This window comes from Oryx dammah, unplaced genomic scaffold (genome assembly GCF_014754425.2).
Source record: "Oryx dammah isolate SB20612 unplaced genomic scaffold, SCBI_Odam_1.1 HiC_scaffold_1, whole genome shotgun sequence".
Classification (NCBI taxonomy): Eukaryota; Metazoa; Chordata; class Mammalia; order Artiodactyla; family Bovidae; genus Oryx; species Oryx dammah.
In genome coordinates, this window is record NW_024070185.1 from 108,020,265 (window position 1) to 108,040,357 (window position 20,093).

The 20,093-nt window shown below is 49.0% G+C and overlaps 1 protein-coding gene across 8 annotated transcripts in view; it reads right to left on the bottom strand.

The window, feature by feature from the left end:
- The window catches only part of CDK5RAP2 (CDK5 regulatory subunit associated protein 2), a 185,160-nt gene that overhangs the window by 95,804 nt on the left and 69,263 nt on the right, over window positions 1-20,093 (bottom strand). For all 8 annotated transcript variants that reach the window (XM_040241801.1, XM_040241770.1, XM_040241811.1 and 5 more), the window contains 2 exons: window positions 3,486-3,656; window positions 1,956-2,096 (listed from right to left, as the gene is read on the bottom strand). In XM_040241801.1, coding sequence (XP_040097735.1) covers window positions 1,956-2,096; window positions 3,486-3,656 — 312 coding nt within the window. The remainder of the gene's footprint in view (window positions 1-1,955; window positions 2,097-3,485; window positions 3,657-20,093) is intronic.

The window sequence follows — 20,093 nt, forward strand, 5'->3', positions numbered from 1 at the left end:
ATGGCAGAGCCTGGTGGGCTGCCATCTATGGGGTCACACAGAGTTGGACATGACTGAAGCGACTTAGCAGCAGCAGCAGCTCTATACACAGGGAACTAGGTTTCATATCTTGTAATAACCTATGTTGAAAAAGTATCTCAAAAAGAATAATATATAGGGACTTCCCTAGTGGCTCAGCGGTTAAGAATCTGCCTGCCAGTGCAGGGGTAATGGGTTCAACTCCTGGTCTGGGAAGACCACACACGGCTCAGAGCTACTAAGCCTGAGGCCACCACTGCCGAGCCTGCGCTCCAGAGCCCACCAGCCGGGATGAGAGAAGCCCCCGCTCGTCACAGCTAGAGGAAGCCTGCAGAAAGCAACAGAGACCCAGTGCAGGCAAAAAAGTAAAAACAGACATTCTAAAGGCCATGTACACACACAGCACGCATGCAGGCAGGCACAGGCAGAGCTGGGTCCCTGTGCTGGACACCTGAAACCAGCCCACAGGGCACATTAAGGACACGTTAACGTCTTTAAAAGTTAAAACACAGACTGCACCTGACTATGGGCTACTGTGCACCTTAATATCCCATTAAACTCGGTCAATGTCAAGGAACGGTAAGCCACTCAGAATCACACATTAGGCCTCTGAGATCGAGTTACTGTGCCTGCCCACGGTCACTCAAGAGAAGACACAGGCGAAGAGAGGAACCCAGGCCTCCAGACACCTGGCCCAGTACGAAGGCCAAGTCCACACCGACACTCTTATTCAAGAAACGGCAAATTCAGGAGTGATCAGAGCGAAGAAAGAGCTCCCAGGGCTCGGCAATGGCGCCCTCCAAGACCAGGGCTGACAGAGTGGACACACAGTGCCACAGCCAGAACTGGAGCCAACACACGGAAACCACTTCTCCACCAGTAACGAAACAGCCCCTGGTGCGTGCACCCGAGGACCCCAGCCCCTCCCCAAGACCCAGCAGCCATGGTGTTAGTGCCTGGCACAAGAGCAGGCCTCCAGCAGCCCACTCCAGCCCGAGCGCCCGAGTCTGTTCTGATGGCGTGCCCAGGCTACACCAGCTGTTATCCTTCACAAAAACCACAAGTCATGATCATTCACCAGAGAACGAGTTTGTGTAAGAATTCCTTGTTTTCTGAATGCCTGAACTTAATCAAAGGCAAGCTTAAAAAAAAAACCTGGCCTACAATAAACTCCTTTCCTTTCCCATCTCTGGCTGCCTCACTGCATTACAGGCAAGCTTCAGGTCAGAACACTCTTATGCATCTCTACAAACCCGTACCATCAGTCATTCACTCAACAAACATCCAGGCCAGGCACAGGGCAGGTGCTGGGATTCAGACATGGACGCTGTTCCCTTCCCCTGGGGGCCCTGCCGGGGTGCTCGGGTCCCGAGGGAGGGGAGCAGCCCCCGAGCCGTGACACTCGGCGGCAGCGCGAGAGCATGCAGGAGCCGCCAGGTCAGCAGGGAAGGACCAGGCATCCCAGGCTGAGAGGCAGCACACACAGGGCACGGGGCGGGGCAGACACGCCTCCGCACATCTGCAGGAGGGGAGCTGCTGTCAGAGAGGACGAGGGGCGGGAGAAAAGGAGAAGGGAGAGCTAGCCTGGGGCCAGATCAGGAAGGGCCTGCTGTGCCACTGTTTGTGTTCACGTCAACTGGAAAATGTTCTTACTCGAGATTACACAGTTCTTGAGAGGTGGACCCTAGGAGGCAAATATGAGGCTTGTCTTTTAACAAGCTGTGGTTTCCAGGTTTCCTGCACAGCACAAATACTAACACTTGGCTGAAGGATACCAGTCTGTAAAGAGGAAGACACAGAAGCCCTCCTCCTACCTGTTGGCAGCTCAATTATCAGCAAGGAGGCCTGGGAGGATCTTCAGATCAGAGGAGCCAACAAATACGTGTCAGGAAAGAACACGAATTTGCATGTGACTGTCCAGGTTCCGGCGGGCTCACCTCTGAGAAGATGCCTTTGCCGCCTGGTGCCTGGGAAGAGCACTCTTCTGCTGTTGCCCCTTCACTCCTGAGCTCGGAGTCCTCTGCCGTCACTGAGGCACAGCTCCGCTGCACTGCTTCCAAGTCTCTTCCAGTGAATTTCTAAGCAAACAAACAAATCATGTGAGTTTTCATCAAGGAAAAAAATACTAAGAGATGGTCCCAAACTCTTTAAAGGAAGAGTTACTTTTTTCACAATACCCAAATATCCTCTAAATAATTTGCGTCAGCCGCCAGCATCAGGCAATTACAAATCCATTCATGTACTGTTACAACCGAGAGAGCAGCCCCCAGCCGGGTGTCGACAAGGACGGTGGCAGTCACCGCAAACGTCCCCTCTGGCCAGCACCGGGGCGCCCCCCAGAGGGTACGGGAGACAAAGCCACACACGTGCCGTCCACAGCCCAGCCTTACACAGTGACGTCTGCGATCACGTTCAACTGTTTGCTTTTCTTAGAATTAGCAGCCATGGCTTGTTCTGTTCACTTAGATCACAAGACTAAATCGTGTACTGACATTTAGTGTTATCTCCAAACTTACGCAGTCTTCTAGATGGAGTCGAGAGCGTCTCTGGTTGTGGTCTCCACAGAGCAAACCTCCCATACACTGCTGGTGACCACAAGGCCACCTAACTGCCCAGCATCCCAGCCACATCTCCTACCAACAAAGGGAGCCTGACCACCCACTGAGCCCTTCTGGGTTCTGTGGATCCATCAGCTTCCTCCTGCTTGGCTTTCCAACCCCAAGACATGAAGCAGAGGGGATGAAGTTGTGGGAAAATGCCAAGAAACTTTTTGGCAAACCAACGGTTACCATTTGCCCATCTTCTTCCCCAGACAGCAACCTTCCTGTCTGGGTTGCTTTCCACCACTCCCATGTTCCTGGTCTTGGGCATTCAGACCTTCTCACCCCTTCACTGATGGCAGCGAGGCTTCAGGAGGAAGCAGTGTTAAACACCCATGTTCCCGCCAGCATGGTTACCCGTAATTCTGAGCTGAATCAAAAATTCCCTGAACCATCAAATGAGAAGGATACCCCAAGACAGAAAGGAACAGACAGAGGAGAAGTCCAGTGGAGAGGGAGAGCACGGCGCAATGAAAACCCAGGACCGCAAGAGACACAGGCGGGCGCCAGAGCAAAGCAGGCCGGCCCGAGGCAGGCCTTGCCGAAAAGCTCAGCCAAGTTTGCCCGCAGGAACTCACGGAAAAACCCAAATGAACTGTTAATACTAGTCATGTGATCTAAGATAAGCCCCTTCTCTTCTTGGACCTTTTCTTTTTTCCAAACTTACCTCCACGGTGGCTGGGGTCCAAATGGTGTAAAGAAAGCTCCAAAGTGCTCTGATAGATAGCAGTGAAGACCACCCTTTTTTTGCCAGACTCACCTTTTTATAAGCATCCTTGAAAAAGAGTTTTTAGAGAACGATAACAACAACAAAGAAAACCTATGCTGAAATAAGAATACGTAAATTCAAAAAGGAAAGCGTGGTACCTGAAGCAACAAGTCCTTCTGAGCGGTGCTTTCTCTGAGACTTCTGATCACTTGCTCTTGACTCTGCAATTTTTTATTGCTTTCACTCAACAGACTCTTGTAACAATTCTCCACTGCTTTCTCTCTTTCATTCACTTCATTGCGTAATTTCTCAACTTCATTTCTAAGGTCCTACCAGAAGAAAAAGAAAAAATGGAAGTTGCTTGACAAGTCTCAAGGTAACAATCTTTCAGCTGTTTACCTTATTGCTGTAAGAAAGCAAGCCAAATAGATATAATTAACAAACATGAGCTTCCTCCTTATTTAAGGTCTTAGGAAAACCAACTTTAAAAATAATCTGAAATTTGGGGGAAAACTTCAGGTACATACATTTACCACAAAATTATTTACAATACTGAAGCAACTGGGAAGAAACTAAATGTCTGCCAACACAGAATTATAAAAAGCATATGGTAGTATGGAAACATAAATATTACCATATGTAAAGGAGATAGCCAGGGGGAATTTGCTATACTGCTGCAGGGAACCCAGCGCTGTGCTCTGTGACCACCTAGCGGGGTGGGATGGGGGGGCGGATGGGAGGGCGGTTCAAGAGGGAGAGGAGATACGTGCCACTACGGTTGACGCACGTTGATGTATGAGAGAAACCATCACAATATTGTAAAGTATCCTCCAATTAAAAATCATTTTTTAAAAAAGCATATAGTATAAAAACATCACAATTAAGAGTAAAAACAAAGTAGGATACTATGTAATATGATGCTGATTGTCTTCTAACTACTTACATAAAATATTTTTAAAGCTCTGAGGAAACACATCAAAATAATAACAGTATCCCTAAATAGAAGGATTATGGGTGACTGTATTGATATTGACCTTCCTGAGCTTCTTAAAGGCTCCAAGTCTGTATTACTTTCACAATCATAAAAATAAATTGTCTTAAATGACATTTACAACACATGGAAAATGCTCAAGTTATAATGTTAAGGAAAAACACAGAAATCAAACAGTACACAGTGTGAATCTCAACTCTCTCAAAATAGGCACCATTTGTAATACTGAAGCATTATTCCTAATAGCAAGAGGCTGGAGACAACGCAAACGTCTTCAGCAGAGGGATCCACGCTTGCGCCTGCTCGCGGCGGAGCCCTCAGAAGCCATAAAGGAACAGGCAGGAAGACTGTATCTATATCCCGCCCTCGAGGAATCTTTCAAATATACTGCTCGGGAGGGGGCGCAGGGCGGAGGGCAGTGTGGACCCCAGGAGAGAAGACAGTGCGCACAGCACCCGGCCACTTAGTTCATCACAAGCAATGGCTGCCTACAAGGAAAAGGAGAGAGCAAGACAGAGGAAAGAGCAGATTCATTTTACAGATGTGACGGTGACAGCGTTTAAATGTTTAGATAAGTATTTTAAAGTTAAATGAGAATCTCCTAAAGCGAAAAGCACAAGACACAGAAGAAGTCAACTGTGCAGCAAGCTGACTGGCGAACCAGACAGAGAGGAGTGATTCCAATAACGGAATCTTTCTCCACCGACAAAGGAACTGCTGCAGAAACCCTCACCGCTTCCAGCAACCGCGCTGCGGGAAGGAATATCTGTATTGTTATTCTGAAACTGCGTGTGTATAAATACACGCATACTTATTAAAGTAGTCACTACGCTCATAAGAACCAAGCCTCAGAAAACAAACACAAATATAAAATAAGTTAAAACCTGTAATTCTAAATTTGAATTGGAAATATGAATAGGAACTTACATTCGATTATTTCTTTCCTTTCACTTAGAAAACCTAGAATCAATACCCTCCCTAGCATGCAGGCTACAGTCACGAAATACCATCGTTCACCAAAAACAAAGACAAAAAAACTTCCATCATCCTTTAAAACAGTGGTTCTCAAAGTGTAGTCCCTAGAACAGCGTTATCAGCACCACCAATCACTGGGCCCCAACTCACACCTGTCACATCAGAAACTCTAGAAACAGGGGGGACCCATCAGTCTGTTTCAATAAGCCCTCCGTGTATGCGTGTTCAGTTGCCAAGTCGCATGTGACTCTTTGCGACCCCATGGGCTGTAGCCCACTGGCTCCTCAGTCCATGGGGATTCTCCAGGCAAGAATCCTGGAGTGGGCTGCCGTTTCCTTCTCCAGGGGAGCTTCCCAACCCAAGGATTGAACCCACATCTCCTGTGTCTCCCGCACTGGTAGGCAGACTCTTTACCATGAGCCACCTGGGAGCCCGTAATAAGCCCTCCAGGTGACTCCAAGTCACAGGAGAGTGTGCCTCATAGAAAGGGAGGATCCCAGACCTGGGGCAGGAATATATAATATGAGCTCAGACACCTCATCATGTCACCAAGAAAGACTCTATCAAAGACTCCATGTTCACGTCCAAAGAACTCAGGAATCAACTCAAATAAGCTTCTTCATGGTCAAAAGATAAGACAATTAGGACATCAAAGATAATGACAATGAACTAATATAGGTCAAAATTTTTTTTTTTAATCCATGAGTTCATAATGATTGAATAAAACAAAAACCCTTTGTTCATGATGATAGGCAGAATAATGGCCCCCCAAAGATGTTCACACCCTAATCCCCAGAATCTCTGACTATGCTGATTACATGGCAACAAGTTGCCAATGGAACTGAGGCTGCTAATCAGCTGACCTTGAAACAGACAGATTATTCAGATGCCCCCAACATAATCACAAAGATCCTTAAAAGTGAGAGAGGGAAGCACAGAAAAGGTCCCATCAGCCGGCTCTGGCTTTGAAGATGGATGGAAGTCACGGTTCGAGAAATCCAGACAGCCTCTAGAAGCTGGAAAAGACAAGGAAGTGGATTTCCTCCTAAAGCCTTCAGGAAGAATACAGCCCTGCCACGGTAAGACCCACTCCAAACTTCTGACTTCCAGAACCACAGGATAAGTTTGTGCTGCTAGGCAGCCAAGTCTGTGGTGATTTGTTACAGCAGCAGTAAGAAACTAACACAGTCACCTTTGGAAGATTTCAGGGAATCTTATTTTGTCTTCTCTGTATGAACTACACCCCAGAGTAACTGAACAGATATGAAAAACAAGTTTTTCTTAATAGAAGTATATAGCTATTATATAAAAGGATTGATGAAATTAAATTATCATCATTTTGCAATTATCAATGGCTAGTAGCATATTAAAAAGCAGAGACATTACTTTGCCAACAAAGGTCCATCTAGTCAAGGCTATGGTTTTTCCAGTGGTCATGTATGGATGTGAGAGTTGGACTGTGAAGAAAGCTGAGTGCCAAAGAATTGATGCTTTTGAACTGTGGTGTTGGAGAAGACTCTTGAGAGTCCCTTGGACTGCAAGGAGGTCCAACCAGTCCATCCTAAAGGAGATCAGTCCTGGGTGTTCATTGGAAGGACTGATGCTAAAGCTGAAACTCCAATACCTTGGCCACCTCATGGAAAGAGTTGACTCAATGGAAAAGACCCTCACCCTGGGAGGGATTGCGGGCAGGAGGAGAAGGGGATGACAGAGGATGAAATGGTTGAATGGCATCACCAACTCGATGGACATGAGTTTGAGTGAACTTCAGGAGTTGGTGACGGACAAGGAGGCCTGGCGTGCTGCGATTCATGGGGTTGCAAAGAGTCGGACACGCCTGAGCGCCTGACCTGACTGACTGACTAAATCATGGAAGCAGGGCCTACCAAACACTGCATACCTGCTGTTAGACCACCTGTGATGTGATCTGGCCAAAACGGTAACCCTGGATTTGGTCATGTACCTCATCTACCTAGCAATTTACTCAAAATAAAGTCAGCAGAGAAACAAGTTGAATGACATTTCAAAAATGCAATCAACAAAATCTAAAATGTGAAAATAAAGGACAAATGACCCAACTTATTCAACAAATAAATTACAAAGAAAGAAAAAGGAGAACTTGTAGAATAAAGAATAATTAGAAAAGTTAGGGAAGGCCAGTGTGAATTCACAAATTCATATTGATTCTACAGATTCTGAGTTCATTCAAACTTTCCTTCCTTCATTCACACACACACTCGCTCACACACAGAGTTGGCCGTGGAAGTAAAGATGGGTGTATATGTGTGTGTATATATTTTGTATGGGTGAGTGCTAAGTCACTTCAGTCATGTCCGACTCTTTGTGACCCCATGGACTTTTGTGTGAATAGAAGTAAATACAGATAAGTATATGCCTGTATATATTTTGCATGCATATATAAAAATATGTAAACACACATTTCAAACTGTCTATTGCCAAGGCCTAGTAGTAATGATACGGAGAAGGCGATGGCACCCCATTCCAGTCCTCTTGCGTGGAAAATCCCATGGACAGAGGAGCCTGGTAGGCTGCAGTCCATGGGGTCGCTGAGAGTCGAACACGACTGAGCGACTTCACTTTCAGTTTTCACTTTCATGCATTGGAGAAGGAAATGGCAACCCACTCCAGTGTTCCTGCCTGGAGAATCCCAGGGACAGGGGAGCCTGGTGGGCTGCCATCTATGGGGTCGCACAGAGTCGGACACGGCTGAAGTGACTTAGCAGCAGCAGTAGTAATGATGACACCCGTCATTCAGACCTTGGTTCCTAAATACCATTCTCCAATAAAGGAAACCAGGGATCCTTAAGGAAATGGTTGATTGCAGAACTGGATGAGGGAAAATACAAGAGTCCAGGGCATCTTGTGACCCTAACAAGTGTGGAAGTGCCCAAGAAATGGTAAAGACACAGGAATCAATCTGGGGAGGTCCCCAAAGAAGAGAAATCATAATAATGGCTTAACAACCTACAGAATGAAGCAAATATCCGTGAGTTCATACGGGTATAAACAGCTGAATAACAAAAAACTGCACAAGGGACAGCCTTTCTTACAGGAGAATTACAACTCTTAAGTGCAGAAGGAATGACGGAAAATCACCACTAAGCAAACACCAGGGTAGGAACTGCTGTTTGGTACGAATCATCAGTGAGATTCTTAAAAGTATGATGAAAACAAGACCCTTACATAGTCTCAAAGTATTTCCCCCCAAAATACTATCACAGATGGAGAAGAGTAACTTGACCATGGAGAATCCAGGAAACCTCCGCCTTAACCAAGGGACCAGCACCAACTTCACCAGAACAAACTGACATTGTGCACCCAGCTTGTCTATGCTATCCTTACCAACAATGTATAACCCCAGTCTATTCATGACAGAGATATCAGACAAGCCCAAAGTGAAGGACAGTAGCGAAATAACTCATCAGTACTCTCCACAGGACTCAAGGTCACAAAAGACAACTGCTGAGCAACTGTCCCAGATTAGGTGAGACGAGGGAGGCATGATCATTGAGGGCAACGCGGATCCTGGACCAGAAAGGGGGCGCTGATGGGAGAACTGGCAACATTCAAATGCAGGCTGCCCACCACGGGGTCGTACCAGTGTCTATTTCCTGGTTCTGATGAGTGTCCTCCAGTCATGGAGAACACGAGCACTGGGGAAGCAGAACAAGGGATATACAGGAACTCTGTGATTAATAGTGTTTCAAACCTGCCCTCTACATCTAAAACTATTCCAAAATAAAGCCTTTTAAAAGAAGACTTGTCAGTCAATCAGTGCAATGTCTTGATCATGATTTGAACAAACTGTTTAAAACAATTTTTAAATTAGACTGGGAAATCTGAGCATTAATTGGCTATTTGACAATATTAAGAATCTTTTTTAAGTGAAAATATTTTTGTTTGTTTTTTTTTTAAAAAAATACTGAAAATCTGATGAAATAATATGCCTGTGAATTGCTTAAAATACTTCAGTATTGAAAGAGGGAGATGGGAGGAAGGCATAGATAAAGGAAGGTTGGCTAAGAGTTTATGAGTGCTGAGGTGGGTCAGTGTACTACTCTCTCCCCTTTTCTGTGTATGAGTTCTGTGTAATAAGTACCTTTTTAAAAGCAATGATTAAAACTCCAAAAGACATACCAAAATGCATGATTATAGATAATTTTAAAATTTTTTTTTCTCAATTTTTAAAATGTTTCATACTAAGTATAGACTACATTCATAATGGGGGATAAAGTAAACATTTTTAAAGTAACATTTTTTAAAAACAGAAACCACTTTAAAAATTCAAGGTTGTCCTCCACCTTTAATCCAAAACAAGCAGGCCAAGAACCTATCATGAATTATAAATGTAAAGAGAAATTCAACTCTAGAGAAAGAAGATTTCTATTGCACAAATAATACTAAAGCAACAGTAACAGAATTCTAAAGTTAAAGAATAAAAACTCCCCCACATTACAGTTGTGCCAACAAATTAAACCATTTTCCCACTGCAGACATTTCTGGAGTCACAATTTTTAGACTATTTTAACTTAGGTTTGGCTTTTTTTCCCCATTTTACTTTATTCCACTACACCACAACCTACAAACAGCACATGTAGATACATGAAGAAAAAAAAAATCTTAAAAATTTAAACATTTAAGAGTATAATGTCCAGTGAATATTTTTTAAAAAAATACAAAAAAGAGCGAGGTCCACAGCATGTAGCACCTGAGCTTACAACCTGACTCTCAACCTCTGAATCCAGGGGAAAAGCAAGATGAGGTCACTAGTGGTGGAAGGGAGGCTCAAGAGGAAGAGGATGTATGTATACATATAGCTGATTCACGTTGTACCGCAGAAACCAACAGAACCTTGTAAAGCAGGCATCCTCCAACTAAAAATCTAAAAAAAAAAGAATCACCCACAGAGCGCATACACAAGCACGCACGCACACACACACACTTACACGCTCACAGACATCAGAAAGGCCACCAGGACAAAGTCCATCTGTCTTACTGCTGCTACCAGGGCACAGGCAGATGGTGATGTTTCATGATCACCTGCCTTCCTGAGTGCCCAGCGAGCTGTCCCAATCAGGGTGAGAACGTGCACCGGAGCAGGGGGGGCACCCTGGCTGGTGGGCAGGAGCGTGAGGGGGCCCCGGAACTGCCCACGTCCGGGACCAGCCACAGCTGGCTCCACTGGTAAGAAAAGCTACTGTGCGTCGAGTCCCAGGAACCCACATGACCTGCACAACCCACGCTGGCCTCCACGCTCTGTCCCGCCTGCAGCCCCGTCACCTCTCTGGCCTCCCCTCCTCCTGCTCCCCGCTTTCTCTTCTGTCCGGGCAACCCCGGCTTTCTTGCCGCCTCTCTTACACACCACCTAAATTCCCAGCCCAAGGCTCATCTGCTTGCACCTCTCTCTGGAAAATCCCCCGAGGCTGCTCCCCCACTTCCGTTGAGTCTGAGCTCAAATGTCACTTCTAATCCAGCCCATCCTGCCTAAAAGGACCCCCACGAGTCCCACCACAGCCTCACTCCCCAAATCCCTTCCCTCTCCAGTCTTCCTCGTAGCACTGCTAACGTGGCGTTTAATTATGTGTATGTTTTGGTTACAGTCTCCTGCGCCAGAATGTAAGCTCCACGAGGGCAGGAGTTTCTGCATATTCTGTTTCCTGTTGTATCTCCAGCACCTAGAACAGCACCGGGCACACAGTCGGCACTCGTGGCAGATTTAAGATAGCTGTAAATTCTTTGACCTGTCTTGCCGCTCGCACGGTTCACTGAACCCAGGGCAGATAAGGCACGACTGAGAAAGCTGGAAGGAGCCGCAGGGACTACAGACATGTTTATTCTCTCCAGGCAGCAGCAGCAGCCAGGAGTCTTCAAAGACTACGGACATACTAAGACAGGACAAAGGTGGCCCGTGGCCAAGTGGGCGCGCAGGCGCGGTGCTACCAAGCCCAGCAACACCGTTGTTTGCAAAACACAAGAGGCCGTGAGAGAGAGAGTGGGGCAGGAGAGGCTGACTGGTGCCGTGCCGTCAGTTAACTTCTCCACACCTTCCCCCCGAAGGATGCCCAGTCGCTCTCTGTCGCCTCCTGTGAAGTCTGGGCCACGGGGTGACTACCACAACCAAAGGAATATGGCAGAAGTGGCACTAAGCCAGCTTCTGGGTCCAGGCTTCAAGAAGCCGGCAGCTTCCAACCCATGCCTCTCGGAATCACGAATCACCATCCAAAACACACGACTGCCTTAATGCTGCCATGCTGCCGTGGCCACACACAAGTGCTCCAGTTGACAATTCCAGCCGCATCAGCTTTCCAGCCATCCTCCAAAACAGCAGCAGAGGTGTGAATGAAGCATTAGGGACCCTCCAGGCCAGCCCACCCACCAGCTAGACGCCACGAGGGACCTGGGCCGTGGAGAGCAGAAATCACCCAGCTAAGCCCCGCCCAAACCCTTAACCCACAAAACCATGAAAGATAATCAAATGATAATGTCTTAAGACACCAAGTTTAGGGACAATTTGTCACGGAGCAACAGATAACCAAAAGAGCACTCAATAAGTATCTGTTGGATGACTAAATAAATGAAGGAAGCAGGTGGGATTCTTCCCATTTTATTTAATGAGCAAACCGGTCCAGACAATTAAAGCAACTCACTCAAGACCACAGTCACTGACAGACAGCAGCTATCTGACTCCAAGCCTCTCAGTTCACTTCCACACAAAGACGAGGGTTTGGATTTCTTCGGTATCAGCACTAATGCAATGATTCCAACCCACTCAAATGGTCATCTGACATTTGCTTTTAAAGAAAACTCCCCCTGAAAATTACTGAGAAAGGGACCATAAAACCTTCTGTTAAGCCACTGAGGTAGGTACATCTTTAAATTCACAATAAACCTGCCTGCCATCCTAGAAAGATCCTGTCTAGTTTTTCATTCTAAAATAGGTGTATGTTATGGCTAGGTGGAAAGGACGCGCTGCTCACATGCACAGCAATCACAGGTCCACTTACACCGGTTCCCAGATTCGGCTCCCTGCTTATAAAACACTTATCAGACCCGTGTTTGGATGTCCGGTCACACTTCTGTGTATGTGTTCAGCGATCATTTATTCCATTCTCTAGTTGTTTTTTTTAAATTCAGCTACCTAGGTTAACAACATCTTACCTGTTTTAAGTGATAAAAGCTACTAAAGCTGTTGCTTTTCCCCCTCAACAGAGCTGACCACACGAAAATGACCCACCTATTCCCAGATCCCACAAAGGGCACAGAGTTTTGTCATGCCTCCAGATTGGGGGGTTCTTAACCTGAGTGCCACTGAAGGGCCCCTGTGAGTCCACAGAAACGTGTGCATCTGTAAGTTTTCGGGGTACATCACCCCCAGCATGTATCAGGAGCTCAAGGAAAGTCAGAACATCAATGAGCACAAACTATTTCTCTCATAAGCGTTGGTAACAGAACTGCTATCTATCAAGGCCAAGGCACTTATTTCTCCTTAAAACATCTCTAACCCATAAAACTGCCTACAGGGTAAGTATTAGTCCTGCCTGTGTTTACAAAAATGAAACTAGGGCTTTTGGAGGTTGACAGATTTTCGCAGAGCTTTATAACAAGGAACTTGAGGTGCTGAAATTCAAACCCAAGTCAGTTTGATTCCAAACTCTGTGCTCTTCCAACTCAACTGCGCTAAAGAAAGCAGAAAACTGCCCTGTGACACGGCGCCCCCCCCCCCCCGCCCCAGGCAGCAATCCACCCCCTGGGGCTGATGTTATAGCTTCTCAAGGACTCAGGGGGGGATGGAATAAACCAGCCTCAGACACAGCTGCCCCCTGCCCCCTAGTAATGAACAAGCAGGACCAAGGATCCTGGACCTCCTATGAAGAGCAGTTGGAGAAGGCTCGAAGTCAAACGACCACTGCGGGAAGGGGGAAAACGTGCGCAGAGGTGGCCTTGAGGAGGAGCGGCTGCCATGGCAACAGAGAGACAGCCCACGGGCTCGCGGGCTCGGCCCCAGCAGAGTTATAATCAATGTTTAGGGGAGGCATGGCGACGGCATGTCTCGCCTGAGCAAAACAATCAGAACTGAAAATTGATAAACTTGGGTGGCTTCCCCAAACCTCCCTCAATATTCCTGGGCTGTGAAGACAGATAGGCAGACCGAGCCTTGAATCCTGGCTCTACCGCTAACTAGCTGTGCGGCCAGAGATAGATAACATGAATCTTTGTGAGTGTTGTCTTTCCAGTAAGTGGAGATATTCACGTAGATTCCTAGCATCCTTAATGGAGAGGCAGGTGCCCAGCACAGAAGCAGACGCCCAGGACGTGACGCTGTGTCACCTCCGCCCCTCCCCGCACCAGCCCCTCCACGCGGACCTCTCCCCCCAGGCTTCCCCCATCCAAGGCGCAGCTCTTCCTGCTCCACCCCGCACACCCCTCCCCACCCCACAGGAAACCTGGGCCTGAAGCCCAGCACATCCTCCGCACGGAGCCCCTGAGAGACGAGCAGTGCAGACTGGGAGCCAGTACCATTGCCTGAGTCCTCTTACTCAAGTGGTGGCAGAAGTGGAAAAAGAAGATGAGCGAGTGACGACATCGGGCCACCCGGCCAGGGCCAGGGCCAGCTAAGCCAGCAACAGGAAAGCCGCAGGATCTGAACCCTGGGTTTTTAACTAGGGTATAGTAACCCGCCCGTGAGCAAAGCACAGCCCCCTGGTCTCTGATTAACTGGAAGAGCCCCTCCTCCTTCCTGGAGGAGGCGTTAAAAAGGGCAGGATGAAGCTGAAGCGCTCAGGGCAGAGAGAGAAGAACGACCCCCTCCCCAACTCCTCCCACAGCTCAGCCCCTCGAGCCCCAGCCCAGCACACTGCCTTCAGCCGTGGCCCCCATCTGCTCAACTGCCACCGCTGTCTAAGTGCCCTCCAGACTCTGGTTCACCCATCAAAACACACGCCCTCCTCTGATCCTTGCATCTCTGCCCTGAACCTTCAGCAGCTCCGAGTGAACTGCTGGACGAGGCTGCCCTAACAAGCAGTCGCTCCGGGCTCCCTCCGGGGGTGGGGAGGGCTCCCTTCGGGAGGAGGCTCCCTTCTTGCTTTATCTCACCCAACTGCTCCATCAGCCCTCCAGGCCCCCGCCTGTCTCCATCCATCTCCCCCAGGAAAGAAAATAATAAAAACCTCTCCAGTTCTGCCTGGAGACAGCACGCTTATCTGACAAGGGCCAATCCCAGGGCCACGCCTTCCACAAAGCCCTCCCTGATTTCTCTGGCCCTCTGCAACCGTCCTCCCAAAATACTACCCACCACTTTTTCCTACGAACCTCCATGGCACTTTGGAGAGTACTGGGCACCTCAATCCATCGCACCTCCTCCAATCCTCATAGCAGCTGGGCTGCGAAGCAGAGACTCTGATAATACCCACTCCACCAACCAGGAAACTGCAGTTCAGAGAGCTCCAGCAATTTAACCAAAGGAGAAAAGTGGTGGAATCCAGATTCAAAACCAGGTTTATCTCTGTCCTTTTCACTAAACAAGTGGTTTTTCAAACTGAGCTCACGAACAAAGCCCTCGGATGAGCAGTGCCGAAGCCTGGCCGGCTGTCCGCATCATCTAACTGCATGTTCCCAGGCCTTCCTCCAGAAACTGACTCAGGTGGCTGGAGGAAAGCACGCAAGTTCATAATGGGTTTTAATGCAGGAATCTGCAGATACATCTGTTTACTTGCTTCTAAACAAAGAGACGTGGGGAAAAAATCTAAAGACCCCTACCCCACACCAGACCACCACCCTTCACAATGAGTGGCCCCAGCAAGCCTTCATGATGCCATCAATACAGCGGCCTCAGTTTCCACCCACGCGGGCCACACCCTTGACCTGAACATTCCCAGCACCGAGCTGAGCACTGTCTTTGCATATCAGAGGCTCTCTTACAGCAGGCGTTTTTCTTTTTAAGTGGATTATATGAAAAATAAAATATCCCTATAATCTTAGAATCACATTAGAAATGAAAAGCCAGGCCCTCACACTTCCTTCGCCAGGCAGCTAGTTTGTTTTATCTCCAGCCAGGTGGAGAATGAGAAGGTTCTCATCCATCACATTTCCATCTTATCAGGAGGCTTCACTGTGAGAAAGCTTGTCAGTGGTTACCTTTAAACATACAGAGGAAACTTCGCTAAAATCTTAATGAGGTATAGAAACTCAGTGATGTAAGAACTTTCAGAAAGAGCAGGAGATACCGGTGTTCCAGTCACACTCTGCGGAGCCTCGTGGCTCCTGGGGACTGAGGCAGGAGGCGGACGTGGTGGAGAGAGGGGGCCGCCCAGCTTCTTACCGCGACTCACCGGGCAGCTCTGCCTCTGTGTTTTCTCTCCAGAAGAGTTATTTGGACAAAGAATGAGTGAAGTGAAGTCACTCAGTCGTGTCCAACTCTTTGCAACCCCATGGACTGTAATCCACCAGGCTCCTCCGTCCATGAGACTCTCCAGGCAAGAACACTGGAGTGGGTTGCCATTTCCTTCTCCAGGGGATCTTCCCGATCCAGGGATCGAACCCGGGTCTCTCGCGTTACAGGCAGACGCTTTACTGTCTGAGCCTCCAGGGAAGACAAACGAAGAATTCATATACTCAAAAAATAAACAGAGACCATGGAAATGAGACAGTTCATGCCACAGAGACCAGTAACCACGTGAGGGGTGTGATTCTGAGCAGGGAGCTCCCTGTGGGCTTCCCCAGGAAGCCAGGGGCAGACAAATGGACAAAGGCGGGCAGCTCAAACTGCGCAGGGGTTGGGGCGCACCCCTTGAGGTGCCGGGCACCAGGCGAGGCACCCCAGCGATGCAATGGGGCACAGCCGCCCTCCCCCAGCCCCGCCTGCGCCCCGTGCCAGGCTCATTCACAACACCCCAGCCTCGACCCAGGCCTGCCCTCTACCAGAAACCCGTCCCCACCCCCGGCCTCCAGGCAAACAGGGGCTTGTCCTTCGGGTCTCAGCTCACACCCACCTCCTCTGCGAAGCCCCCTTTCCCCTCCTCTCGTAGCACGATTCTGTTCTCCGTGCTCCCAAAGCACTCAGGCCAGCCCTCTCAGACCATCTTCATGCTCGACTTTAGCTCTTGTCGGAGTCTCCACGGCATTTCTCTACTAGATTCCTTCAGAGACTGCGTCTGACTTGATTCAGTCCTGTCTCCTCAGTGCCCAGGACAGGGCCTGGCACAAAAATTATACAGGAAAAGCCAGAGATAAAGGAAAGTCTCTCTGTTTACGCCCCAGAAAGATGATAGCAATTCCCAATGAGAAGTGATGGAAACGGCCTTCAAAGCCAGCAGCCCCACGTGAGCCACTCACACCCCAGAGTCTGTCACTGAAAAGGGTTCTGACGCCCCTCCTAGAGGAATCAATGGGTTGGAAAGGGACGCACAAGCACTCTCTCCAGAGGAGAGGTGACTGTTGATCAAAGAAGGAATGTACGGCTTTGTTGCCTTGACTGGTCAAAGGGCAGACCACACTTACTAGCCAGCAGGGTCTGGCAGAGAGTCTCGGGGGCCGCGCTTTGTCACCCCAAGCCCTGAGCCAGCACCTGCCACACAATTAAAAGGCAGCAAAAGAGGAAGGAAGAGGAGGAACCTGAGGTGCTGAGCATCGCCCTCTGCGTGCTGGGAACCACAGTAGGCATTTTCTCCTGCCTTAAATTTTATTATCCATCATTTAATTCCAAATTAGACGTCATCAACCCCATTTTAGCGGAGTAGGTGTAAGTTCAGACGAATGAAGTAACCGGCTCAGAAGCTTAGAGTTGAGCACCTACTGATGCTGAGATCCCAGCCCGAGTTTGCCACCATCTCCCTGTGTCCCAGAGACACCCACCAACCCGCTGCATCTCTAGCGCCCAAGACCACCACCAACAGAACAGTTACTAGTTAATAACCACTGCTGATGCACCAGGTGTTACGCTAAGGGCTCTATCTTTTCTCATAGAGCCCTCACAACCAATGCCTGGTTTTCTAACAAGAGGTGGACATCACGGTCTGCAGAGGCAGAGTAGCTGGTTCCCAGACCCACAGCTGGCAAGCGACAGAGCCAGGGCTCACATCTGGTCTGACTCCCAAAACTGCTTTCTGCCTCTCTTAGGAGGAGCTGGGATTTGCACAGACTAAACTTCTCTCACACAGGTCATTTAAAGTGCACACCCAAAAAGGACACCAATTCAAACTCTTCACACCTGACCTTAAAAACAAAGGCTAGGGGTTGGGGGAAGAGGAGCTTTGACCCTTCGTAGAAATCACTCCAGGCAATAGGGGAGGACAGACAAGGCTGGCATGCTGCAGCTACAGTCGGGCAGGACTTAGCGACTGGACAACAGATCACCCTGCCTCAGGCCTGTGGTCTGAGCCCTAACCAAGCAGCCTACAGACACCGTCTCCAAGCGCCAGCTTTGAATGACAGTTCACCAAGAGATGTCCTGAATGCTGCTGCAACCTCACCTGGGGTCAGCCAGCCTCAAACACGCGAGGAGACCAGAGAGGCTGAGGCTGAACCGCCCTGGAATCAAACCCGCCCCTGTCAAAGCACGGGATCAGCCAGTTGGGTGACGGATACAACTTTACTTAGATTTGGGGGCTGTAGCCAGTAGATGCATCCCCGCAGAGCTGAGGGCCCGGGTTCTGAAGCACACACTTGTCATCGCAGGGGACAGGCCTCTTAACAGGCGAGAGCGTTAGCAGACAGTCTGGGGAACAGGCTAAAGCAACGTCTAGTGACCGGGGCCCTCAGAGGAGACGGGAGAGCCGGTGACTTGCTCCTCTCCGGCCCCTGCTCACCCGGAGCAGCACAGAGCGCCTGAACCAGAGGCATCAAACACAACACTAAGACGTGCCTCTGCTATCCTCCGCTACCTGCACACGCATGCATGCGCACGCACACACAGCACCCCGAGTCTCTGGAGCCAAACAAGGTCATCAAAGCCAGAGACGCGAGAGCAAGGACGCAAGAAACCACGCAGCACTCCTGCTGGAGCGCAGAGGAAGTCCCGGGGAAGCCACTTGGTCGTGTCTGACTCTTGCGACCCCATGGACTGCAGCCCACCAGGCTCCTCTGTCCGTGGGATTCTCCAGGCAAGAGCACTGGGGTGGGTGGCCATGCCCTCCTCCAGGGGATCCTCCCGACCCAGGGGTCAGACCCCGGTCTCCCACACAGCAGCCAGGTCCTTTACCATCTGAGCGACCAGGGGAGCCCCAGACCACAGAAGCTGGGAACTCTGAACATGAGAGCCAGAGCATCGGCTTGGGGATACTGGGCCTGGGGGTCTGACTGGTTTTTGCAAAGGCCTCCGGGATTTCTTTAGAGAGTTCTGGGTCCCTCTGCTGGGGAGGAGGTATAATACAATAAAGGGGATCTATCTGTGAGACCCTCAGTTTTTGACCTTGTTTTTCCTTTTTCGTGAATAGGACTCCCGAGGTAGAAGCTGAAGCTTGGATTCACGCGAGCCTACCCACAGTGCCCCAACCACTGCAACTACTCACTAACTGTCCCTTCAACAAACAAATGAGCAAACTGCAGATGACGACACATGCTGGGGCGCCTGGCACTGGGTCGCTGCAATCACAGGCAATTAAACAAAGCTACAGACAGAGAACTGACTCCTCCAGGCCAAACGTCTCGGTGTTCACGCACCATCAGACACCGTGAATTCAGATCCCTCAGATCCAAGCTGCGTCTTCAGACAGGCACTGTCTCCTCCCAAAATGCTTAGGAGGGGGCACAATGAGGCGGCAGTACGTGGGTTTGGCACGAGCACAGGACGGTTCGTGAAAGAGGAGAGCGAAAAAGTTGGCTTAAAGCTCAACATTCAGAAAACGAAGATCATGGCATCCGGCCCCATCACTTCATGGGAAATAGATGGGGAAACAGTGGAAACAGTGTCAGAATTTATTTTGGGGGGCTCCAAAATCACTGCAGATGGTGATTGCAGCCATGAAATTAAAAGACGCTTACTCCTTGGAAGAAAAGTTATGACCAACCTAGATAGCATATTCAAAAGCAGAGACATTACTTCGCCGACTAAGGTCCGTCTAGTCAAAGCTATGGTTTTTCCCGTGGTCATGTATGGATGTGAGAGTTGGATGGTGAAGAAGGCTGAGCGCCGAAGAATTGATGCATTTGAACTGTGGTGTTGGAGAAGACTCTTGAGAGTCCCTTGGACTGCAAGGAGATCCAACCAGTCCATTCTGAAGGAGATCAACCCTGGGATTTCTTTGGAAGGAATGATGCTAAAGCTGAAACCCCAGTACTTTGGCCACCTCATGCGAAGGGTTGACTCATTGGAAAAGACTCTGATGCTGGGAGGGATTGGGGGCAGGAGGAGAAAGGGACAACCGAGGATGAGATGGCTGGATGGCATCTCTGACTCGATGGACGTGAGTCTGAGTGAACTCCAGGAGATGGTGATGGACAGGGAGGCCTGGAGTGCTGCGATTCATGGGGTCGCAAAGAGTCAGACACGACTGAGCGACTGAACTGAACTGAACTGAACTGAACAGAATGGTTCGATCACATCCAAGAGAGGCTGGCTCGACCCATGCTGCTCGACAGGGGCCACCGCAGAGGCTTTGAATGAGGGAGCGTCTCAAGACACAGCTGCAGTATGATTTCCCGCTGACTCTGTGATTCTTGTCCAAGAAGCGAGAATACTGGGAAACAGCAAGACAGTCCCAGACGTGATGACACTGACCTGGCCCTGGGCAAAACTGCTCTTACTGAATGGAGTATTGTCGAGGGCTGTGTATACTGCTCAGAG